This window comes from Haliotis asinina, chromosome 13, assembly GCF_037392515.1.
Source record: "Haliotis asinina isolate JCU_RB_2024 chromosome 13, JCU_Hal_asi_v2, whole genome shotgun sequence".
In the NCBI taxonomy this organism is placed as follows: Eukaryota; Metazoa; Mollusca; class Gastropoda; order Lepetellida; family Haliotidae; genus Haliotis; species Haliotis asinina.
In genome coordinates, this window is record NC_090292.1 from 51,419,159 (window position 1) to 51,445,542 (window position 26,384).

The 26,384-nt window shown below is 42.1% G+C and overlaps 1 protein-coding gene across 4 annotated transcripts in view; it reads left to right on the top strand.

Moving 5' to 3' along the window:
- Nucleotides 1–26,384, top strand: part of LOC137260033 (talin-1-like) — a 134,061-nt gene that overhangs the window by 77,306 nt on the left and 30,371 nt on the right. For all 4 annotated transcript variants that reach the window (XM_067797716.1, XM_067797719.1, XM_067797717.1 and 1 more), the window contains 18 exons: nucleotides 681–812; nucleotides 1,417–1,545; nucleotides 1,860–1,973; nucleotides 2,755–2,868; nucleotides 3,158–3,292; nucleotides 3,784–3,912; nucleotides 4,373–4,456; nucleotides 4,924–5,151; nucleotides 6,134–6,253; nucleotides 6,717–7,054; nucleotides 8,264–8,447; nucleotides 11,487–11,609; nucleotides 12,027–12,170; nucleotides 20,858–21,019; nucleotides 22,762–22,902; nucleotides 23,533–23,714; nucleotides 24,279–24,513; nucleotides 25,698–25,868. In XM_067797716.1, coding sequence (XP_067653817.1) covers nucleotides 681–812; nucleotides 1,417–1,545; nucleotides 1,860–1,973; nucleotides 2,755–2,868; nucleotides 3,158–3,292; nucleotides 3,784–3,912; nucleotides 4,373–4,456; nucleotides 4,924–5,151; nucleotides 6,134–6,253; nucleotides 6,717–7,054; nucleotides 8,264–8,447; nucleotides 11,487–11,609; nucleotides 12,027–12,170; nucleotides 20,858–21,019; nucleotides 22,762–22,902; nucleotides 23,533–23,714; nucleotides 24,279–24,513; nucleotides 25,698–25,868 — 2,865 coding nt within the window. The remainder of the gene's footprint in view (nucleotides 1–680; nucleotides 813–1,416; nucleotides 1,546–1,859; nucleotides 1,974–2,754; nucleotides 2,869–3,157; nucleotides 3,293–3,783; nucleotides 3,913–4,372; nucleotides 4,457–4,923; nucleotides 5,152–6,133; nucleotides 6,254–6,716; nucleotides 7,055–8,263; nucleotides 8,448–11,486; nucleotides 11,610–12,026; nucleotides 12,171–20,857; nucleotides 21,020–22,761; nucleotides 22,903–23,532; nucleotides 23,715–24,278; nucleotides 24,514–25,697; nucleotides 25,869–26,384) is intronic.

A 26,384-nucleotide genomic window follows, 5' to 3' on the forward strand; every position in this document is an offset into this window, starting at 1 on the left:
TGATGAGTATCAGTACCTCTAACCCGATTTAGAACCTTGTCTGTTTGTGACTGTGTTGATGACTTACCGTTGTTATCCTCTGAAAACAAGTGGCACAGACAGAACATTTTAGGGTGTTATCATTTTGCAGGATTTATGTTGACTGTGATGTTTAGCAACATAGAACATGATCTGTCTGGAAAGAATAGATCTGCAGAATGACCTGTCTGAATTTTACCCTCCCTTATTCCACCCCCAGTTTTTGTCGCAGCCCTGTGATGTATAACTGCCCTGTATTCCACAGCCATGTGTTTCATCACAGACATTTTTTATCCTTGCTCTGTTTTTTATTACAACCCTCTATTTTATCCTGGCCCTTTTTTATCCTAACCCTGTGTTTTATTACAACAGTACTTTTTATCTCAGCCCCTTGTTTTATCCCACCCCTATGTTTTATCCTGGCCAGGTGTGTTAGCCCTGCCCAGTGTTTTAGCTCAACTCTGTGCTTCATCCTGCCCTTGTGTTTTATGCCTGCCCTATGTTGTATCCATACCACCCCTGTGTTTTATCCCAGCCTTGTGGTGTATGCCACCCCTCTTTTTGTATCCCTGCCTCATGGTTTATGTCACCCCTCTATTTTATCCTTGCCTCATGGCTTGTGATATGATAAACCTTATGTTAAACCCTACATTGTGTTACAGGCTACGTCACAGCTGGTGAGTGCCATCAGGAACCAGGCGGAGACCAACACAGACTCTGACGTACAGAAGCGGCTCCTAGCAGCAGCCAAACAGCTCGCTGACGCCACAGCCAAACTAGTGGAGGCCGCCAAGGTGAGCAGCCTCAGTTTGTCCAGACAGGAGTCCGGACAGCAGCAGGAAAGACTCTCATCTGATTGCAGTTGTCATAGAACTGATAGGGAGTCAAATGTGTAGAGGTGGTTAACATCTAAACTATCAGAAATTATTTAGGGCCTATATTTTTTCTTGTTTTTCTCTTTGTATGAGGTGAAAGTCACATCAAGGAAATTTTACACATTTGGCTGCATTATTGGCTGAACGTAACAATTTATAATAGTACAGTGGTAGCTGTCTAAACCAGCTCTCATTGGAACCGAAGAAAAAATCTGGTTTAGTCAAGGTGCCAGATTGTAGAGCTGATGATAAATGTACAAATCATGGATGAGACTGAGATTTTATGCAGGTGTTGACAACTTGCCGGATTGGACATGGCAGCTTCCACCGTGTATGTTTCATGTTGTGAAAACAGGATCCAGCATGCCGGTTTTCTAGATCTTGAAAAGCACACTTCCACTTTAGTGACTCATATAGATTGCAAGGAGTAGCCTGATTCAAAGAAGTACCTTGTTGTAGAGGTACCTGCTTGTAAGATGTTTATAACTGTGTTAGACGCTCGCACTCTGTTCTTCACTCTCAGGGCTGTGCCTCCAACCCCAACGACTCGGACCAGCAGCAGATCCTGCGGTCTGCTGCGGAGGAGTTGCGGTCAGCCACCAATGCAGCTGCCAGCAACCAGTTGAAGAGGAAGCTTATCAACAGGCTTGAGGTATGGGATGAGCGTGGCTAGAGTACAGATGGATTTTTGTTATAAATTTGTTCCACCACTAAATATTATCCTGTACTATGTCTGGGTCTAGCTTAGAGTATATTAATCTTTCAGACTCATTTATGATATGATGAATGATCTGTCGTAACAGTAGTCTTTTAATACGCTGGGTAGTTCAATCGTATGATATTAAATCTAATGCATAAAAATTTGGACTTCTGAAGAAATTTGCCAAGCATGACCATTCCCACGTTTTCTGCCCCAGGCACTGTGTTGGATTTGTTAGATGTAGCGTTAACCATGTTGTGTTGCAGAATGCTGCAAACCATGCAGCTGCTGCCGCCACTCAGCTCATCAACTCCTCTTCCCTCGCCAACAAAACGAACCGTAACGCCACCACGGAGGCTCAACTCAGACAGCAGTGTGAGGTGGGTTGACCAGCCAGTAGAACTCTTGTGTGGTATTTACAAGCTTAATGAATCCAGAAGATGTGGGTTAGAAGTGATCTTCAGCAACCCATGCTTGTCGTAAGAGATGACTAATGGGATCTTGTGGTCAGGCTTGCTAACTTGGTTGATATATGTTATTGTATTCCAGAAGCTTAGATTGATGTTCATTATGTTCAGCATGGGATTGTTTGTTCCAAATTCAATTATTCACAGACCTGCTGCCATATAGCTGGAATATTTCCAGTCCAGTGTCAAGCAACAAACACAACAACAATACAACGGTTAATTTTGTATATGACAGTTTATTTCATAGCCTGTAATTGAAAGCCCAGTCATCCAATTTGCTGTGCAGAGTTATGTCCCTTGCGGGTGCCAGATTCTTATTGTCATGGATTGGAATTGGATATTTTATGCTTATCAATACCTTACAAATACACAGTTATGTCCTCTATCCATGTAGGTTTCATCAAAATGTTTGTGATGAAGGCAGAGCATGGAGGTATTAGATAAGAGATAAAGTCAAGTATATCTGAATATTCATTGTTATGGTGTATATGTGGCATGGGTAATGGTAGTCTATGAATAAGAGACAACTTTTAGCTTTTGGACTTGGTGAACAATATCGGGATAGGACTTAGGTATGCTTTGTGGCAATGTTCCTCTGTGAGGATGTGACTGGGGGTGTACTGGGTGAAGGATGTGGCATCAACCTGTTGTTGAAGCATCTGTAGTTATGTAGCTGTTACCTTGTGTGTTATAGGCTGTGAATGAGGAAATACCTCCCCTGGTTCACGCTATCCGGGCGTCACAGCGGAGTCAAGACAGCGCCACTGCACAGCTGTCTCTCATCAACGCCAGCCAGGACTTCATCCAGGTGGGACATGCATCATATATAAGTTACTCACGTCACAAACACGTGTCACACATACGTCAGACTGGCAAACATTACACACTCACATCTCACGTCACACACATTCAGATTGCACATGATTACGTCCAACATATCACACATGCTCATCACAGATTGGCTCGGGTCTACATGTCACAGACATCACACACACACTACACACACATACACTTCACACACATAAACTGTATCCCACATATTTAAGCTGCATCAAAGGTGTGTGGAACATAATTCTATATCTTGTATTATGTTGCAGCCGGCCAGCAGGATGGTGGCTGCCGCCAATGCTGCTGCCCCAACAGTGACAGACCAGGCTGCCGTCCTCAACCTCCACAACAGTGTCAAAGCCATGACATCGGCGCTAGCAGAACTCAGGACAGCCTCATCCAAGGTCAGGATAATGACTTGTGGTTTGTCAAAGTCACTTACTTTATCTAGACTGACAGGCTAAAGTGTACGACATAATGGTTAACCGAAAAAATGTGGTAAAAGACTAACTCTTTCTCTCATTCATAAGTGTTTGACCAAGCTGTTTACTCATCATCAAGTCAAGACTTTATTCATTCGTCCAGGGCTCCAGATAAATTTTTCAACATGAGGAGTATGTACACCTTATGTTTTCAATATAAGAGTATTGGGAAAAGTTAGAGTACAATGGAATTAAATGGTGTGTAAGTAATCGTGTATTCCGTTTCAAATATGCACCACAACATTGCTACTCTTGTGTAAACAGGTCAGTTCTTAACTGAGAAAGTGTAACCCCAAAGTGTAATCTTATATGTGCTATGTTCACTCACATTCATCAGTATTCGACAAGCTTCTTATTTTTCACCAAGTGCAGAAGACTTTATTCCCATGAAATCCTATCCCTGTGTTGTGTAGGCCCAAGAGGCGTGTGGCACTCTGGAGGTGGAGTCAGCCCTGGACCAGGTGCATGGTCTCAACTACCAGTTGGACGAGATCAAGAGAGCCACAAACGAAGGACGCCTCGTACCCCTGCCTGGAGAGACGGTACGTCATCACCTCCGCTGAATGACCATAGCATCACACAGTGATACAGAGTCTTTGTCAGTTCTTGTAGTCAAAATTATGGCTCATAAATTAGGCCCATGTTCATGTTAGTGGAATATTGCTAAAAACATCGTAAAACCATTCACTCACTCATATCCATGTATCAATGATGAAGGCAAAAGGACATAACATTTGCGTATTGAAAACAAACTTATAAGTAAAGGTTTGTTAGAAGTCAAAAACGTTATTTTCTTGTTAGTTTGACTGTACTTCAACATAACTTCAACAAAACATCCATAAAATTTGTTTTAATGTCCCAATTCCAAAGGTGACAATCAAATGTTTGAGGCCCACAAACTGTGTTAAACCACGAGAAACCATGAGAGTCCCACGACAGTACAGTGTAGTGTCTCCTCATGTGTGTATCATTTGATGATGCTCTGTAATTGTCTTCCTACAGGCTCAATCAGCTGCTCTCCAGCTGGGAACGACGTCGAAGACGGTTGGGTCCTCTATGGCACAGCTTCTTACAGCTGCAGCTCAGGTCAGTTATCTCCCCTGTCGTTGGTTGTCTTTCCTTGAAGGTGTCTGACCTTCAAATTGGAATATATTCCTTCAGAAGCCACTGGAGACAGATGAACATTGCTCACCATTACTGAAAACAGCATGCCTGTGAAGATCCAGGTGAAAATTGGTCTAAATTGGTCTTCAGTAACCCATGCTTGTCAGAAAAGGCTACTAACAGGATCTTGTGGTCAGGCTCGCTGACACTTGGTTGACACATGTCATTGTGTCCCAATTGTGAAGATAGAAGCACGTGATGTAATACTGCTGAGTGTAGTGTGAAAAAACAAACCAGCACAACAAACAGTAATACACAAGAGAAATTCAATTACAGACTGCCACCAAATAGCTGTAATACTACCGAGTGTAGTGTGAAGGAACAAACCAAACAATAAAACAAGAAACAGCACCAATGAGATTCATCTGTTGTCTGTGTTTATTGTGCAGGGAAATGAGGACTATGTGGGTATTGCTGCTCGCGACACTGCCAACGCGTTGCGAGTGCTGACATCAGCGGTGCGTGGCGTTGCTGCCACGACCACAGACCGACAGGTGCAACATGCCATCATCGAGTGTGCCCAGGACATCATGGACAAGTCCGTCCTGCTTCTGGAGGAGGCCAAGAGGGTGATGCGGGATCCAAGCAACCCGGAGAACATCCAGAGGCTGAACCAGGTATGTGTTCACTGCAGACAGAGCGTGAAGCAGATGCTAGTTGACAAGAGACAGTAGCCAGGGCCTGAAGCAGATATGTGTAGACAGAAAACAGTAGACAGTCATGACGTCATGAAGCAGATATGAGTAGACAAGAAACTGTAGACAGAACCCGAAGCAGATATGTATAGACAGAAGACAGTAGACAGAGCATGAAGCAGATATGCGTAGACAAGAGACAGTATACAGAGCCCGAAGCAGATATGTGTAGACAGTAGACAGATCCTTAAGCAGATAAGTGTAGACAGCAGGCAGTAGACAGAGCTTGAGGCAGATATGAGTAGACAAGACCGGGCCTGAAGCAGAAATGAGTACACAAGAGACAGTAGACAGGGCCTAAAGCAGATATCTGTAGACAGGAGACAGTAGACCGAGCCTGAAGCAGATTAAGTGTACACAGGAAACAGTAGACAGAGCCTCAAGCAGGTAAGTGTAGACAAGAGACAGTAGACAGATCCTTAAGGAGATATGTGTAGACAAGAGACAGAAGACAGAGCCTGAAGCAGATACGCGTAGACAAGAGACAGAAGACAGAGCGTGAAGCAGATATGTGTAGACAAGAGGCAATAGACAGAGGCTGAGCCATGTACATATTAGACAGGAGACAGTGGCTGAACAAGTTCATGTTGGCTGGATGGTAGACTGTCCCTGAACCATTCATGTCTAGATAGTAGGGGAGGCTGAATGAGGTATATGTTGTCAGTAGACGGTGACTCAGCCAAATCCTGGCTTTAATTTAATCTTAAGGTTCGCTTGTCAGTAGACACAGCTATAAAGTTGTCATTACCTCAAGTTGCAGCATAAGGAAATATCACTAGCCCTGTCTTAAACCTACTAGCCACTGGCCGGCAGACCTGTGTTAATATCAGCTTGACTATATTTAGTACACTTATGTGAACAGGCATGTTGTTTCCAGCCGAGTAATTCTATGCTTTGCTTCCAGGTGTCTAAGAGTGTATCTAATGCTCTCAACAACTGTGTGAACTGTTTGCCGGGCCAGAGAGATGTGGACGCCGCGTTAAGACAGATCACTGCCTCCAGCCAAACTCTCTCCTCGCCTAAGGTTTGTCATGTGTCCTACAGTGATAACTTACCTTCTCCTACACAAAGATAAAATATATAATTCACCTACGTGTTCTGAATTGCATTGTGCTTAAAGAACTCATTCTTTCTGTCTACTTACCAATTTAGCCGCCATCATACTGAATGCAGTGTTACACAAAAAGACAGAAAGAATGTAACACCTTTATATTTTGCTTGGTCGTTTAGAGTGGGTCTTCAACAGCCCATGCATGTTGTAAGAAGAGACTAACGGGATTGGTGGTCAGGCACACTGACTTTGTTGACACATTTCATCCTGCCCCAGTGGCATAGGTCAATGCTCATGATGTTTATCGCCAGATTCTTTGGTCCTGACTCGGTTATTTACAGACCGTTGCCATATAGCTGGAAATTTGCTGAGGGTAGCGTTTAGAACAAACAAACAAACCAAAACTATTGTATTGAAAATGTTACCGTTCATGCAGTTCCCCAGTACCGGCAAGTCGTACCAGGACGTCCAGATCGACATGAACAACGCTGCTGTTGGCTTGAACCAGGCGGCCAGCAACATCGTGACGTCGTCGCGCGGCACCCCCCAGCAGCTGGCAATGTCCTCCTCCCAGTATGGACAGTCCTACCAGGAGTTTGTGGACACTGGACTCACCATGGCCGGACTCTCCAAAGATGTGGAGACGCAGAACCAGATCGTGGGCGGACTGAAGAGTGTGTCCATGGTGTCCAGTAAACTGCTGCTGGCGGCCAAGTCTGTCTCTGCAGACCCCAATGCTCCCAACGCCAAGAACCTGCTGGCTCAGGCAGCAAGGTAGGGACTTAGTTGCATCAGTCGTCCCTCTGTGAAATGATGGAACTAGTTCTGAAAGGCATGCACAGTTGCTGAGACTGCCTACAATGCAGGCAGCTTAAAATGTTCCTTCTGAAAGGCAGCTAAATGGGTTGGGTGCAAAATTTGGTTGATTGTCGTCATTCTAAACGGCACTTCAACCACTGGTAGACCTGCCTACCTGGCTTAGTTAGTCGCATTTAGTTTGATTATACGTCCACATAGCAGATTGCATGCCAATTGAGTTGTAAATGTCAAGAAATAGTTTCATTACACACTGTGGTTTAACTTTCAGCATTAACCATTATTGAGAACGTCCTTGTCTGTCCTAGCAATATATTTGACTGACCAAGCCATTGACAAAAGCCCAGATTCGAAAATAAAAAAAGTATCCTTCGATCAAAGGTTTATTGAAAAATACACTTCCAGGTCAACTTAAAGGTACCACGTGTGTGAATTGTACATGTTGCCATACAAACATTAATATTGCCAATTCGGGAGACATGCTTGGAGGAACCAGGTCATATTGCTTGTGAGATTGTACACTTTCACACCTCAAAATACACTTTTTAGCCACCATGAATACACTTTGAAGGCAAGTGGGGTAGGCAGGTCACTTGTTACAAGTGCACTTGACAAGTGCTGAGACTGTTCTGATCACAGGCAGGTTCCGTTATAAATTGCTCATTGTAATAGGCAACAAAATGGGATGAGAGCAAACCCTCAGCAATGATGCTCATGTCAGCCTCTTGGTTTATATGTTTCAAGTTGTCAGACATAATGAACATAAAAACGACATTGAAATATAATTGATTCCCACATGTGACCTCCCCACTACTTTTGTTCTAGCCATTCTAACCACCTCCCCACTACGGTTGTTCTAGCCATTCTAACCACCTCCCCACTACGGTTGTACTAGCCATTATAACCACCTCCCCACTACGGTTGATCTAGCCATTCTAACCATCTCCCCACTGTGGGTGTTCTAGCCATTATAACCACCACCCCACTACGGTTGTTCTAGCAATTCTGACCACCTCCCCATTATGGTTGGTTTAGCCATTCTAACTATCTCCCCACTATGGCTGTTCTAGCCATTCTAACTGCTTCCCTATTTTGGTTGTTCTAGCCATTCTAACCACCTCCCCACTACAGTTGTTCTAGCCATTCTAACCATCTCCCCACTTCCAGGGCGGTGACTGAGAGCATCAACCACCTCATCAACATCTGCACCGTCTCCGCACCTGGACAGAAGGAGTGTGACAACGCTCTGCGCCAGATAGAGATGATGCACAACCTCCTGGACAATGCCAATGAGCCAATCAGTGATGCCCCATATTTCGAGTGCCTAGATGGAGTTATGGACAAATCAAAGGTGGGTTTCTCAAAATGTAATCACGAGGTTGTCAAGGGTTTTGCAGAAATACTTTTGGCTAGCAAATTTGTAAAAATCTTCCTTGCGCTTGAAATTTATGTATAAGTAATCAACCAAATTCTGAGCTATTTTCATTTTTCATTAATTAAGTAATGAGAAACTTTGTCAAACCCTATTTATCATTGTTGTCCCATATCATTGACTGGATTTTCTGGTCAAAATCTGTTCATTCATGGCACAGCTATGTCATTTAGGTAGAATACTAGTACTAGATGCCAAGCATGATCTCTTCAGTCCCCACACAAGATGGACCATTATGTTTAAGGTCACCATGTCTTATCTGTGTTTGTGAAGCTTTATGTTGTGCACCATCACTCATCACATTTCATGGCATGTCCCAGTGGACAGGTGATGTTCACATAAATGTAGGTGAATATGCAGGTTCAGTTCTTCAGGCAAGCCCAGATCCATGAATATCTGGGTTGGAATTGGTCTACAGTAACACTTCTTGTCACAGTGGCCTATATTGGGATCAGCTGGTCTGGTTGACACATTCATATCCCAAGGGTACCTCCATGTTGTTGATGACTGGAAGATCTGTTCAAGATACGATAGTTTACAGACTGCTGCCATGTTTCTGGAATACTGAGTGCAGCTTTAAACAACAAATAAAATCTCGGCAACCCATGCTGGGTGATTTTTAAGCATTCAACAAGTAAGCTCTGAGCCCCATTGTTGGTCATTATGACCTGAAAGATAATCATGATACTTTATCGGACAATAAATGCATCAATACTTCTTATGGGTATTGTGATGCATATCATTGACCTCAAATTGTTATTTGTCACTAGAAATTGACAGTTAAGTCAATATTTATGCTTATTTGATATCAAAATGAACATTTCAAAAGAAAATAACTGAAGGTAACATATTGTAATGTGTATTGAATCGTATCGTGTCATTCCAAGCTATCGCAATACGTATCGTATCGTGAATTTTCTATGTCGTCGCACCGCTAGTGCCAATACATTTCCCAATTGTACATCATGTGTAGTAGGAGGGTTACGGTGTATGGGTTGTGTTGTTGTTGAAACGTTTCCTCTTCATTTAGATGACCCAGATTTGATCTTCTGTGTCTTTCAATGTGATCCTACTGCAATAACCAGATAATATCCACCCCAAAATCAATAACCCTAATCTATTTGGCTACAATATTGCTGTGTACAGTACAAACTAAAGAAGAGATTCCTCTCTCCATCACCATCATTACATATCTGTGAATCTGTCATTGTTTCCTCATCAGCCAACTGGCGGCCATCTTGAGGTAAGAGTTTATTGTCCATGGCTGTCCTAGATTACACCATCTTCTTCATCCAGTCTCCCTCATTTCATCTACTGGTGTCGTCATTTTGTGTCAATTTCTTTTGTACTTATTATCACGTTTCATTCCTTACAATTTTTCATCATTGTTGTATCAGTGTTGCAATTCCATCCAGGTCTCTGGCCTTGTTTCACTCCTTCTAATCAGTAATGGTAGGTTTAGATTTACATTGCCTTGATAACTCACAGTTCCACTGTCAGCAGTCAGTTGCTGTGGTTAAAGCATTCGCTCATAATGCTGAAGACCGCATGGGTACATTGTGTGAAGCCCATTTCTGTTGTCCCTTGCTGTGATATTGCTGGAATATTGCTAAAAGCGGCTTAAAGCTGAACTCACTGCTGTTAATTTACCACAGTACTGTCTAATCCTCTCATCAAGATCAAGGTTAGAAATGATCTTCAGCAACCCATGCTTAGCATAAGTGGCAGCTAGTTGGATCGGACAGTGAAGATCCTTGACTTGTATGCTCATGAAGTCACTCACTGAATTGTCTGGTCCAGATTTAAATACTTAGAGACAGTTGTGATGCAGCTGAAATATTGCTTAGTGCAGCATCAAGCAGCAAACTGAACTAACAACAGAGTGCAGCTTTAGTGGCGCAGAACTAAAAAAAATCCAGCCACAAATTTGAATTAACAAACAATAGGTTGAAATGATAAAAGTTCAGGTTAGTAGATGATGTAGTTCCTTGGACAGACTAAGATTAATATTAGATTCATGGAGATTCAGAATAGAAAAGTCAGCATGCTTTTAGAAGACTATTTAAAGAAGAGGATCAGAGCCTTGTTTCAGAAAGCTAGGACTGTCTGAAGTCTTCTATTCTGAAACGGGACCCTGGTGATTATCAGTGATATTTGATCCTTGGAGATTCCAGAATAGAAGACTCAGTAGACTTTTAGAAGAAGATACATACAAGGAAAAGATCAGGTTGTTAAAGTGTGAAACCCAGCTCCCTGACATCTTCCCACAAAGTGATGCTCACACTACGAATCACCATTTTCCTGGCTCAGCTCTTCTTTAACTGGAGTTAATTTGATTTCATTTTCTCACACTTTACTTTTTATTTCAAAATTCTTTAAACAGATTTAAGAGAATCTAAGCTGAGTATACTAGAATTGTTCTATAATATTTTACTTTTGTGAGCCCTAAAGCGTTAACAACCACCATTACGGCTATGACAAGGAACCAAAACCAGCTAAGTTGATTTCCATTCCTTGATTACCTTTTTGTATTCAAATGAGTTTGAGAAGTGTTAAGAAGCTAACTGTTAATTAGTATACAATGTTTGTTCAATAGTACTTCAGCCTATCAAACCGTAAAGCCTTATCTTTCAGTATTAGAGCAAGGATCCAAGGCCTTCATGCTTAATTTCAAGCAGTGTAGAGTGATATTTGTCCCCAAGCCTGGTCATTATTGTTTCTATTCAGAACTACCAGTTCACATTCATGATGCATAAACTGTTTCCAGTTTTTAAGCACACGCGTTTATTGGCTGATTTAACTTGACAAGTAAGGGAGCATCTGATTTGTCTGTGTGTCCACACATCTGTATGTCTGTGAGTCTTTGCTGGTCTATATGTTGGTGGTCTGTCGCCGGGCTATAATTGGTCTATAGCTCGTCTGTGACTAGTCTAGCGAATGTCTGCCTCTACCTTTCAGAGTCTGGGAGAAGCAATGACAGGAATCTCGCAGCATGCAAAGAAAGGAGAAATCGATGAGTTCTGTGACTCAGTGCGGAATTTCGCCAACTCAGTATGTGGTTTGACAGAAGCTTCTGGACAGGTACGCTGTAACATTTATATCGCCTTATGTTCCATGGCATTGTTGTTGGTGGGAAGTTCAACAGTTTTTATGTTATTGCAGAGGATTCTCTTAAACCAGTGAAGATCCTGGTTTGAACTGATTTTCAGGAACCCATTCTTGTCATAAGAGGCGAATAACCGGAACAGGTGGTCGGGCTCACTGACACATGTCGTCATATTATAGTTGTGTAGATCGATCGTCATACTGTCGATCTCTGGATTATCTTGTCCAGAATGGATTATTTACAGGTCACGACCATGTAGCTGACTTCTTTATTGTGACAGTGTATTCTGATGATGTGATGCTCACTATATCGATCAGCCTTATGGCTGGAGTATTGCTTTGTTAGGTGCTATGCTTGTTTGTATGACCACTACATAAAGGTATGTGTTGCAGGCTGCCTACCTCGTAGGTATCGCTGACCCTGCCTCAGAGCCTGGAAGGCCCGGCGTTGTCGACCAGTCTCAGTTCTCCCGGGCCAACCAGGCCATTCAGATGGCCTGTCAGAACCTTACTAACCCCGCCAGCTCGCAACAGCAGGTAGGTGGCGCTGTGCTGTGCTATAACTATGTTAAACACTGCTGCAGAATTCAAGCTCCATGCAGGGTTGTGTTAAAGACATGACCCTTTTGCCACTATTGAATCATCAAAAAAATCATTTTTTTCAATGGAATTTCAGTTGAATGAGATGTTTTTCCAAATTATGCAAAGCTCAAAAACAAGCAACAATAAAACATAATTTTCCAGTAATTGTTGTATGTTAATTGACTGGACACTAATTGCACACAGTTATTGAGGGAGACATGTAGAAACCGAACATGATGGCTTTACATATGCAGGGATTTATCTAGACTGCAAAGTTGTCAGTATAAGCTGTTTTAAAGTGATTTTCCCCATTTTATACTGTTGTTTAAATTACTGATGTTATGAGGTTCTTGAGAGGCATTTAGAAGTTTTTACTTTAATTTAAGACAAATGCCAACTGACCAAGTGGCAAGGAATAGCCCAGACTCATTGTGTGAATAATAATGAAGAAGTTGACATCCATAACGTTGTCTTATATACTGATGTTACAGTTATGATGATATGATTATCAATACCACTGTTACTGACTAGGCAAAGTGATAATTGTTGAACTGTTTGCTGTTTGATCCATAAATATGTTCTCCACCCCGTATGAAGATCCGGGTTACACTTGATCGTCACAACCCAGGCTTGTCGTAAAAGGCTACTAACAGGAATTCGTGGTCAGACTTGCTGACTTGGTTGACATCATTGTATCCCAACTCTGTAGATCTATGCTTATGCTGTTGATCACTGGTCCAGCCTTTGTTTGATGATACTGCCATATAGCTGGAATATTGCTGAGGGTGGCGCTAATAAACTAACAAACACACATAAACTGCCTTAAATTTGAGTAAACAATTGTAATAATTCAGAAGTACTTAATTAAGTTTAAGATGAAACGTCATTATTCAGTGATTATTGGTCTGATTTATTTGTGATTCTCAAGTTGTAATGTTTTTTTCTGTAGTAAGCATGAGGCTTGTCTTGGGTAGTCATGTTCCGCCTTGCCTTGTTCATTCTCAACACATTTAACATCAACATGAACACTTCTACAACATGGTTAAGCAGAACATCCCTAGAGTGTGCTCGTCATAAATGGGAGGTAAACTAGGACTGTGCTGGAATGTGCACAAGCTGGTCAGTTTTGTAAATTTGCTAAATGCAATACAAGAAGCATTGTCGCAATGGCGTGCTTGTTTTCTTCCTAACCAGTTAAATACCCTGATTGTTGTTTTGGTCATTATAAGACAAAAGTATTTATGAATCAGCAGAGGCGGAAAGGTAGACTCGTGGTTAAAGCGTTAGCTCATTATGCCAGAGAACCCGGTTTGATTCCCCACATTGGTACAATGTGAGAAACCCGGTGTGTGAAACCCATTGTACCATGACCATGATACTGATTTGCTAAAAGCTGGACAAGATTAAATTCACTCCCTTGCTCATGAATGAATTAGTGAGTGTGGATAAAAATTGTGTTTTTCATGATTTACTGACTCGGTTGCCATGGAGTTCAGTCCTTGGCCCTGCAGTGACAGTTTGTTTCTTTTCATATGAAGATAAGTTTACAGTTATTGGTAAACGAATATACAGTATGCTTTATTTAATTAGCTCATAAACATTCCCTCAGAAATAAAAGGAAAAAGACTGAAGCTATCCCTAGTGGTATGCCTAAAGAGTTATGCAGTTATCTCCTTGGCTGTGATGTCACAGCATTGTTCTTTGTAAACCCCCATAAATGTTTTTCTGTATGATCCACGTATACACATATGTGATAAGTGCGAAGAAATATTGGAGGGTTTTGCCTTCAGTGCAGTGATTGATATTCCCAAGGTGACGAGCCTCTCTTGGATGTTTTGATGACTCGGATATGCCTGACTACAGCATGTCTGTTGTATGCTCTGTAAACTGCTGGACGAAACTAACACTTGCAACACTCCTACATGTTAGTTATAACAATTCAGTTTCATGATTTATAATTAAACACAGGTAATTTATTTGTTATTTCATATATAATAATTGTTTAAAACTTATAATCCAACACTAAAAATTATATGTAAGTTATTCATTGAAACAATTATTTTCTTTTTCATTGATTCATTTTTTCAAAAGTTAGGATTAACTTTTATTTTAAGCAAGTTACTTAACATTCATAGTGTTAATGCTTAGTCAGTGGCAGGTAGTTTTAAGGGGAATCCTGCTATCTTGTAACGGAAATGCATGGTGTGAACTTTCCACTTTGACCTTTGACCTAGGTGAATGTTCAAGCGCAGGTATGTGTTATAGACCTATACTTACCACCTGTGTTAATCTGTATTATTGACATAACCTCAATAATAATAATTGTTTTCATTGGTCAAGAGGGTCAACTCAGATGTTAAGTCAATGCTGATTGGTCCGAAGTTTTCTAAATATGTTTGAGAATTATATGCAGTATTTGATTTGAACCAGTCAGGATTGTGGTCTCTGAGTTGACCCAGCCAATGGGACTGCTCGTTATATGTTTGTTTAACAGTAACCTGGTAACTTTTTGTTTTGTGAAGTACTACGAGTCATGGGCTGTAAGATCAATGGTAAGCTGGCATCCATTTTGCCCGACACATCATGTCCGAGGTCATCGACCATCAATCGCTTCTGTCAGTTCCGCCCACAGTCTTCAGTTGTGTCTTGTCTTATGCATGCTTAAACAAGGCTGGTCCGGCCCCATGCAACATTCCAAATAGAGACCTCACTAGGTATAATCTGTTGGGAATGCTGAGGGACGTCATTTTGTATAAATAGCTTCCTCAATGATGTAAGGCTTGCACTGTAATCTGCAAAGGAATCTTTGAGTTTATGTTCTGTATAAATAGCTTAATTTTTAATCAAAGGTCTGTGATGTAGAGATAGCACTGTTATCTGCAAGGAAGTTTGAGGAATCAATTCTTTATAAATAGCTACAGATTCAAACAAAGGTCACTTCTTAATGTTGCATTGTTAAGTTTTGAAAAGCATTTGAAAGTGATACGCATAAAATTTGGGAATTTATGGATGTCAGCTGCTTTATAATGAGGAACACAACAGCAAGCTGGCTAAGACGCCATGCTAGTGATCCAGTGAGCTTGGCAGTGCGGAGATCAAGCCCACCTGTGTCTGGGAGTGAAAACGTTGGTATCAACTTTGTGTGCAGACTCTTTGTTGTCACAACCCCAAGTGTAGAAGACACAACCCTGTGCACTTGATATGACCCACAGTAAATGACCAGATGGTGTCCACATTATTACGTGCAAACACCTCGTACAGCAATGTGCAGTTGGACAATGTACTCTGACTATGTGTCCCATCCACCCAGCTGCGAACGGGTACCTTATGAGGACGGGAAGGCCACATTAACTCGGTGCGCCTGGTAGGCTGCAAGAGTTTTGTCTTCCAAGGGATCTGACATTTGAATGAACGATCTGCCATTGTGATGAACCTCCAATGATTGAGGGAATGACAAAATGCCTTGCGCAGCTGAACTGGACATCAAAGGAATACAAATATTAGGATAATAACAATAACATCTCAGATGTTACCAAATCAGAGTATACTCTTATTATACTATCTACTTTCTATAATATAGAAAGGAAAATCTTCTTCATAATAAGAAGTTGACATCTATAAATTCTTACTTTTCGTAACATTGTATGCATAACATGGCTGCAGAATGTAGGATTAATATCTATGACAACAGGTACATGTACAGATAGTGTAGGTGATCAAGTGTTAAAACATAAGCAGTAATGTTGTCAGATCTGTTCCTAAGAACAGCGAAGAGAATGTTATAAAGTGCGGGAATAATGATGGACAGTTTGCTGGCAGGGAACATAATGTCAGTAACATTTTTGTTTGCAAGAAATCTCAGAAATTGTGTTCCTCAAAATTTATATGTTATTGATAGTTTTGAAATTATTATCAAGAATGATCCAAAATGGTACAAATACAAGTCAGCCAAGTGCCCCCATTGTACAACTGATCCATTGAATTTTGTAACTTGCTTCAATCTGCTCTCAGGCATCTAATCAGGCCAGACCCATAAAGATCAGGGTTAGAACTGATCTTCAGTAAAACACATTTGTTCTAAGAGGTGACTTACGGGATCAGGTGGTCAGACGCGCTGACATAGTTGACACATTGCCTCGATCAGTGCTCATGCTGTTGATCTCTGGATTGTTTGGTCCAGAGTTATTTACCAACTGCTGCCAAATAGAATGAGGACTATGATTTATGGATATACAATTTCTTTTACTCAGTGAGTGTGACGTTTGGACAGATACTAATGTCGTCATTCTTCATCTACTCAACTTCTAGAATACCTACCAAAGATGCTGCCAAATAGCTGTGATAATGCTATGTGTGGCGTAAATCTGAACTCATTCACTTGCCGGGCCAGCCTGAGGTCATCGTGATGTACTGTGTGCCACATAGTAATCATCAGCGGTTGATTACTCGTGCATATTGTGCACAACTCTTTGGTTTTTAGATGTGCATTATCCTAATGTCTTCTCAGTTGCTGTTTAAGTTCATAGGTCGTGTCGATGTAAAGGCTTTTCATAAACACTGATTTTAGAATTGCTAATATTCTGTATCTGTTATGTGTATATATGTATATTTTATATGCAGCTTAGATGTATTTATGTTGTTTTCTATCACCTGAGGCCTTCTGTGACTATTGTAAATATTAGCAGTTTTCCTGTAGCTAGTGTCTTCCAGTAGTTGTTAAATTGCATTTTAAGCTGTTATATTTTAAATATGGTGAAAAAAGGTGTAACATGACTAAAATAAGTTGATCTTACATTTTATACCTTTGTGTCCAAACAATGTTAGATAATGGCTGGCCATGTTTCAACGATGTAGTGACTATAGTGTTATTTTATGCTTTATCGTTTTAGCAGCAGAGGCACAACATCTTTTTAAATGTGTCACAGGTTATTACCAATACATGAGACGTTAAAAATAAGTTTTTGTTGTACTTAACTCGTCACCAGCTCTGTTTGTTAGTTTTTGATTTTTCACACAAACCCTTTCAAAGGAAATACTCTGGGTCATATTGAAGTCTGTTTATACAGCTGCCATTACTTAAAAATACTAATAATACCGTTGTACTATATTAATATGCAGTTTCTCATTTGGAGAAAAACTCTATAATGGAAGATGATATTGATTTTATAACTTAACTCAATATTGTCCATCAAGTGATCAATGTGTTGGGGGGTGGGGGTCATATCTAACATAATAAGGGGAGTTAATTCCCATACAACTCTATATTATGCACCTGAACTGTGTTATGCATTTTTATATTGGTTATACAATGAATTAACATAAGTGTTTTCTAAATTATTATTTGCAGTGTTACTCAAACTCAGTAATGCAGGATTCCTAGACATTATTGAGAATATGCAGATAGAAATGCCTGTGCCTTGAAGAAAGGACTCCCAGTAATGTACAGAGTAACATCAAGAGCATTATTGACAAATAATGTTTTCCAGTGATGTACTCACATCATGGTAATGTTGACAATAACGTTCTGACCGTAATGGCATCAAATCACACCAAAAAATTACTCCCAGTAATGCACTTTTGGGCAAGTAATGTGTGCAATCAATGTTTTGACAATAATGCCCTGGAGTCAGAGTAATGTAGACAAATAATGTCAGTTACTAACATTACAGGTGTCTGCTTGTACATTAGATCGAGTCTTAATATTTGAAACATTCCTGTATTAGAAAGGTTGACACCCTTACACTGTATTGGATTTCAGCCTTAGCACTCACCTCAGATTAATACTCCAGGAAAACAATTGACATAAGAATGAAGGTTCTGGTATCCCTGGCTATACTTAAGTAGCATAGACTGAAGCATTCTGGGAGACCAACACTAAAAGGAATAATGTCTAAGCTTTGGTTTCCATGAAGTTCTCAATAATGTCTGGTATTTCTGTGTGTTTGCCGTTCCTTTGCAACTCCATGGTACCAGGGTAACAATTCAACCATGGATTGTATTAGTAACATTGTTTGGATGCTCCGGTGGGGATTCTGGTCCCAGGAACATCGTCTCATGAAAGTTGCCTGGTGGCATCTGGTTGTCAGACATGGCTGATTTTATGTCATCGTACCCATCCACGGATTGGTGTTCATGACATCAGTCACTGGATTTTCTGCTCCAGCATTAAATAGTTTGCTGTCATATAGCTGGAATACTGCTGAGTGCTGTAACAACAAACAGACCTGCATGTATTGTCTGAATGAGTTTCTATGGTTACCGTGAATCTCCTGATCTCTTCAGGCTGTTGTGCGTCTCCCATCCAGAGAGCAGGTAACACCACACAGAATGTTCATTGGGTGCACACTTCTCAATTGGCTTTCAACTTTGCCCCTGGAGGTGGAAACCGCAAAACTTGCTCGCCTTCACAATGCTGTCCTGGCCCCCTGCCTCAAAAACCCCACCCCTTCCCCCCCTCTCCATGGTTCAGTTCAGCCACTTGGGTCAGTTCGGTCAGTTCCTTCAAATCTTCCTCACCTTCACAATGACATCCTATCCCCTGCCAACCCCCACCAGATTCCACATGGATGAGTTCAGTCAGTTCCTCTGGGCAAGACCCTTTTAAAGTCTTAATTGGGATTCCAGGTAAACTGGGACAAATGTCTGATTCCAGGGCAGAATGTGTCCATGGCCTTTCATGTTCATTCTGATTCAAGAGCAAACCAGGTACAGTGCCTAAATGAAGACTGCAGGGCAGAATAGGTCCAAACTTCTTCACACTTAGCCCCTGCCCAGATTCTAAGGCAGGAAAGGGGCCAGTATTGTACTCTCTTCTCCTGTGCAAATTCTAGGGCAGAAGAGGTCCCCAGTACCCCATGCTTAGCTCCTGCCCAGATAAGAGCGGAACAGGTCCCCAGTACCCCATGCTTAGCGCGGATTACAGCAGAATAGATCCCCAGATTCTCATGCTTAGCTCCTGCCCAGATAAGAGCAGAATAGGTCCCCAGTATCCCATGCTTAGCGCCTGACTAGGTTACAGCAGAATAGGTCCCCAGAACCTCATGCTTAGTGCGGATTACAGCAGAATAGATCCCCAGATTCTCATGCTTAGCTCCTGCCCAGATAAGAGCAGAACAGGTCCCTAGTACCCCGTGCTTAGCTCCTGCCCAGATAAGAGCAGAATAGGTCCCCAGAACCTCATGCTTAGCGCCTGCCCAGATTAGAGCAGAACAGGTCCCCAGTATCCCATGGTCCAGTTCAGATTACAGCAGAATACGTCCCCAGAACCCCACTCTTGGCTCCTGCCCAGATTAGAGCAGAACAGATCCCCAGTACCCCATGCTCAGCGCCTGCCCAGATTAGAGCAGAACAGATCCCCAGTATCCCATGCTTAGCTCCGGATCAGATTAGAGCAAAACAGGTCCCCAGAACCCCACACTTAGCTCCAGAATGGATAAATGCAGAACAGGATCCAATATCCTATGCTTGTCTACCCCCTCCCGGTTGTTGGTCAAAATAAGTTTTGTAATACCCCACCCTTGGCTACAATGCAGATCCAAAGACAGGAAGTCCTGGGCACGATGGAGCCCAGTGTTCTATGCCTGTAATGGTGGCTGAATGCCTGTAATGGTGGCTGAACCAGTCCTTGACTGGGTGGCTGTCCAGAAGACGATGGTCGAGCCACAGTGTACATGATATGTACTCTTGATGTTTACACCATACCACCCTTTCACCCACGACCATTGCTGTGTATGTGTCCATTTGTTCTGCCAGTGTATGTGTCAGGAACTCCCTTCGAATACATATGTCAAATATGTCATAAACTTCTGTTAATCATTTCTTAGGTCGATCATTAAAAATGTCATGCTAGTTTGCCCACAAAACAAGACCGATAATTCTGACCTATCCACATACAGTTAATGCAATAATCAAATCTTCTGCACCAAATGGTTATCAACTGGTGCCAAACATCAAGCATTTTATATGTCAGTTAGAAATTATGTTGTCAGTTTCAGCTTTGTCTATGTTGCTTACGTTACGCAGCCTCCTGATATAACCCCCTACACCTAGCCCCAGTAGACACCCCTACCTACCATCCCCCCAAGAAACTGCATGACCACCCCCTTTCTTCACCAGGACCTATTTAGCTTCAGTTCTGCAAAAGCATTTAAGTTATAAATATTGTAATATTGTAATATTTTAAGTAAAAGATTGGTTAATGTCAGGTTTCTCTGTGACTATTTTTTAGTTTGTGTTCAGCTCCGTTGATTTGGTCACTGTGAATTGTTGCAGATTTAAAACATTCTCATGTATCTCCTTTGGGAAAACTTATTGGTAATGCTCCTCATGTAAATTAGTTATCGCATACTCTGAAATTTCACTGTTGCTTTATCTGCACTTTGAGAGTTTGGGCACATTTCTTCTTGTTGCTATTTCATGTTTTTCTTCTGTTGGGGCAGTTTTGTGTGTTGGCGAAGGTGCGAGCACGTTTCAGATGAAATTTCATCTTAATCATCTTAAACTGAAGAGTCTCCATCCATTTGTAACTAATTCTGTATATATGCATGACTAAGTATTTTAAATACTGGCTTAAAGTAAACCTGATCTTAGCGCTCAGGCAGTGTGGTGATGGCGCTTCATGATGTGATGATGTACAATTGCAGGTGCTGTCTGCTGCTACTGTCGTCGCCAAGCACACATCTGCACTGTGTAACGCCTGCAGGCTAGCCTCCTCCAAGACAACCAACCCAGTTGCCAAAAGACATTTTGTACAGAGTGCCAAGGATGTGGCTAACAGCACGGCCATGCTAGTCAAGGCCATCAAGGTGAGATTGCTGACGGGGTCGCAGATTGTAGATAGGTATCACAAATTGCAGACAGGACAGAGATCGCTGACAGAGGTCATGGATTGTAGAGGGGGACAGAGAATGTAGACAGAGATCACAGAGAGTAGACAGAGATCACAGATTGTAGAGGGGTACAGAGATTGTAGACAGGGAACACATATTGCAGACAGGTCACAGATTGTAGACAGGACAGAGATCGTTGACAGAGGTCATGGATTGTAGAGGGGGACAGAGATTGTAGACAGAGATCACAGAGTGTAGACAGAGATCACAGATTGTAGAGGGGTACAGAGATTGTAGACAGGGAACACATATTGCAGACAGGTCACAGATTGTAGACAGGACAGAGATCGTTGACAGAGGTCATGGATTGTAGAGGGGGACAGAGATTGTAGACAGAGATCACAGATTGTAGAGGGGTACACAGATTGTAGACATTGAACACATACTGCAGACAGGTCACAGATTGTAGACAGTGTTGGTGTTTGCAGGTTGTAGACAGGGGTCACAGGTTGTAGACAGTGAACACATACTGCAGACAGGTCACAGATTGTAGACAGTGTTGGTGTTTGCAGGTTGTAGACAGGGGTCACAGGTTGTAGACAGTGAACACATACTGCAGACAGGTCACAGATTGTAGACAGGGTTTGCAGGTTGTAGACAGGGGTCACAGGTTGTAGACAGTGAACACATACTGCAGACAGGTCACAGATTGTAGACAGTGTTGGTGTTTGCAGGTTGTAGACAGGGGTCACAGGTTGTAGACAGTGAACACATACTGCAGACAGGTCACAGATTGTAGACAGTGTTGGTGTTTGCAGGTTGTAGAGAGGGGTCACAGGTTGTAGACAGTGAACACATACTGCAGACAGGTCACAGATTGTAGACAGTGTTGGTGTTTGCAGGTTGTAGACAGGGGTCACAGGTTGTAGACAGTGAACACATACTGCAGACAGGTCACAGATTGTAGACAGTGTTGGTGTTTGCAGGTTGTAGACAGGGGTCACAGGTTGTAGACAGTGAACACATACTGCAGACAGGTCACAGATTGTAGACAGTGTTGGTGTTTGCAGGTTGTAGACAGGGGTCACAGGTTGTAGACAGTGAACACATACTGCAGACAGGTCACAGATTGTAGACAGTGTTGGTGTTTGCAGGTTGTAGACAGGGGTCACAGGTTGTAGACAGTGAACACATACTGCAGACAGGTCACAGATTGTAGACAGGGTTTGCAGGTTGTAGACAGGGGTCCCAGGTTGTAGACAGTGAACACATACTGCAGACAGGTCACAGATTGTAGACAGGGTTTGCAGGTTGTAGACAGGGGTCACAGGTTGTAGACAGTGAACACATATTGCAGACAGGTCACAGATTGTAGACAGGGTTTGCAGATTGTAGACAGGGGTCACAGGTTGTAGATGGGGGACTGAGATTGTAGACAGGAGTCACAGATTGTAGTACGGCAACACAGACTGCAGACAGGTCACAGATTGTAGACAGAGGTCACAGGTTGTAGACAGTGGTCACTTTATTGGTGATGTTTATGAAGGGCAATATGACACTATGATGTGTTTGTACAGGCAATATGACACTATGATGTGTTTGTACCGGCATTATGACACTATGATGTGTTTATACAGGCAATATGACACTGTAGTGACACTGTAGCGATATGACCTGTTTGTGAGGACATTTTAAGCTCTTTAACTATATTTTTACAGGCCCTTGACAGTGACTTCACAGATGCAAATCGGCAGCAATGTGCAGAAGCATCTCGGCCTCTCATCAGTGCTGTGGAGGAGCTCACCACCTTTGCATCGTCACCCGAGTTTGCCAGTAAACCCGCCAAGATTAGCCACCAGGTACCCACACATTACAGTCATCCTCATCTTTTAACCAAGGTTGTTTCTTGAAATCATATAGAAACAGGAAGAAGTTTGCCCTAACAATTTCAATGCTGTCCTTGTTTAAATGGACATAGATGTTAGAATAGTAAGGTCTGTAAGAGCTACTCAGAATGCTAGTCAGAATAAGTTTAGAACAACACACTTGATTGACTGTGTGTTGTAATGCAGAGTCATCATAGATTAACTGACTTCATAAAAACAGTATATAAGATGAAAATATTTACCTGCATCCCTTGCCGCATAGAGATCCGTATGATTAAATAATCTTGGGTGTACGGGTATCCTAGCGGTTAATGCATTTGCTTGTCATGCCATAGACTGGGTTTGATTCCCCACATGGGTACAATGTGTGAAGCCATTTTCTGGTGTCCCCACTGTGATACTGTTGGAATGTTGCTAAAAGCGGTATAAAGCTCAACTCATGCTCTCCCTACTTAAATGATGTAGGATAGAGGTGATTGTGAATGTAGAATGCCACAAGGTGATGTCACTAGTCCTTGATTTATAATTGGACTTGCAGATCTATGTGTATTTGAGACCTTGTATGTTGGTGACATGTTAGTGAACTGTGTGTGAATCTCGTAGGCACGTCGTGCCCAGGAGCCCATCACGATGTCAGGCAAGGCGATGATAGACGGCGCGTGTAACATGCTACAGGCCGCCAAGCAGCTGGCCATCAACCCCCGCGACCCACCCACATATCAGCTGTACTCCAACCACTCCAAGAGCGTGTCGGATGCCATCAAGAGGCTTGTGTCTGCCATTAAGTAAGTTCTCAATCTCACTTGCCAAGAGGTTGAAAATTGTAGGGGCTGTTATATTGCCTAGCAGTTTGATTCCTCACATGGGCACAATGTTGAAGCCCATTTCTGGTGTCCTCTGCTGTGATGAAGTCAATTTCTGATGTGATATTGCAGGAATATTGCTAAAACTCACTCCAAATTTGTTGAAAGCAGTCTAAACTTGTCTTGACGATGATTTTGTGATCTGGTTACCTGCATAATACTCCATTTACATTGATCATCGCATAATTCTCTTTGTGGTTAAACGCTACATTTGCGACTATGCTTGTCGTAAGAGGCAACTAACGGGATCAGGTGGTAGGCTTGCTGACTTGGTTGACACATGTCATTGGTTCCCAGTGTTGCAGATCAGTGTACACTGAATTATGCGGTGATATTGCTGATGTAGTCAGTGTGCACACTGGACCAGATAGGAATATGTAAACTCTCTTTGATTTTGTGTTTGTGAAGCAACAGTTAAATAAGATTGATATATGAGCTAATTGCTGTATATACTGATATTCTCCTCACCACATCTCTGACCCACAGGGACACTGCCCCAGGTCAGAAAGAATGCGACACTGCTATTGAGAAACTGAACCACACGATCCGTGATCTCGACCAGGCCTCACTTGCTGCCATCAGCCAGAACCTGGGTCAGCGTAATGACAAAACTCTCAAGGCCTTCCAGGAGCAGATGATCAACAGCGGCCGTGAAATCCTCGACACCATCGAGGCCATCCAGCGAGCTGCCAAGTGTAAACCAGAAAACCTTGGACACCTGGTCAGTAGGCTTCACACCTAGATAGCTTGATATTCCCTTTGACAGGATTTGGCTGTGATAATGACAGGCAAAGGGGGAAGGGTACTCCTACAGAATACCGGATACCTACCACCCACATTGTTTACTGTCATGTCTCCCTTCATCCTAAACCTTACCCCATTTTTTAACCGTGATGCAGAATTCGGCGTATTTGGCACACAAATTATCTCAAGTACGCGGTGAATTTAAAAGCTTTTGTCATTGTGAACTGCTTTATCTTGGTTCTTGATTGTAATTAAACTATCACAGTTGATGTCTTGATGAAAGTTCCATGCTGAAGTTGACTCATAAAAACATGATTCCCTCTCATGATACCAGGCTGTCACGATGATTCTTAAATTTTCATGTGCAGGGGCAACACTGTAACCCTGAACCTAAACCTAATCCTAACCAAAAGTAATCTGCTTTCAAAGATCTCAGAAGGTATCTATCCGGTATTCTGTAGTTTTTCCAGGGAAAGGGATGTGATGTTCCTGACTTGATGTAAAACATTATTTTCTATGATCTTGAAATGATTAACACTACACTGCAGCGGAAGTGTATGATTTTACATAACAAGATCATGGTTTTCACCATTGGTTTGACTTCTGTACACATCAGAATCAGTGTTCATGAATGGTGCTTCAAAGTAACATTAGGTCGAATGTCTGTCTGACTCACTGAAACTTCACAGGACACAGAATAACATTATACAATTAAAGCTGTCTAAGCCGGCACTCATCGGGACTGAAAAAGTAATTCAGTATAGAATGTGCAGGATTGCAGAGCTGATGGTAATTGTACAAGCCACGGACAGGACAGAGAGTTTATGCCACTGTTGACAACTTGCCTGATTGGACAGGTGCCAGTTTTGACAGCTTCCCTTGTAATTGTGAAATGCACGGTCGGACACTGGAGCTGGCAGGCTGTAGACTTCCACCAGACCATTGGCAAATCTGGCGTATTTGTCAGATGGTCAGACTCTAAACATGAACATTGCAGTGTAGTAATCTAATACCTTTGGTGATTGTTCTCCCATGTTTTACTGCAGACTTACGGCTGTCGTAACAGTAAGTTCACTTCATGGAATGAGATGTGCTGTTTACAGACATGTTTTGATGAAAAAGTGATGAAGTTTATCCTCAGCTTTGTCCTCTGTGTCACAGATCAACACCATGTCATCCTACTTTGAACCTCTGGCTGACGGAGCCATTGGCACAGCCTCCAGAACCCTCAACTCCAAACAACAGATGAATGTCCTTGACCTCTCCAAGACAGTTGCCGAGTCAGCACTTCAGTTCCTGTACGCTTGTAAAGAGAGTGGTGGAAATCCAAAGGTAAATGGAGAAAATGTATATGGGGTCTGTTGGTTTAGACAAAGAGGCATAGTAACGAAAGTTTTTTCAAGAATTTACTGTAAGCTCACTGATATGATGCACCCGTGAAGATCTGGATTCGAATTGGTTTTGAGCAACCCATGCTTGTCATAGGGTGTGGCAAGTAGGATCAGGTGAAGAGGCATGCTCACTCAGTTGCTGTGTGATTCTTTCCCAGTGGCGTAGATCAGTGCGCATGGTGGCAATCGGGATTGTCTGATTGACTTGATTATATACAGACAGCCATCATATGGATTGAAAATTGAGTGCTGTGTTGAACAGAAAACTGGGTTAGTGTATGTGTGTATTTGAGGAGGCTCTCTATGTGCTCGTTATCTGCCTTAATTTCCTAATGAGAAGAACATCTGAGTGGGCCAAAGAGTGGGCCTATGGTTCAATCTAGACCCTGTCAGACTGAAATATAGTCCAGCACTGTTGTGTCAAATGCTGATAACACAATATCTCAATTGTCTCGAT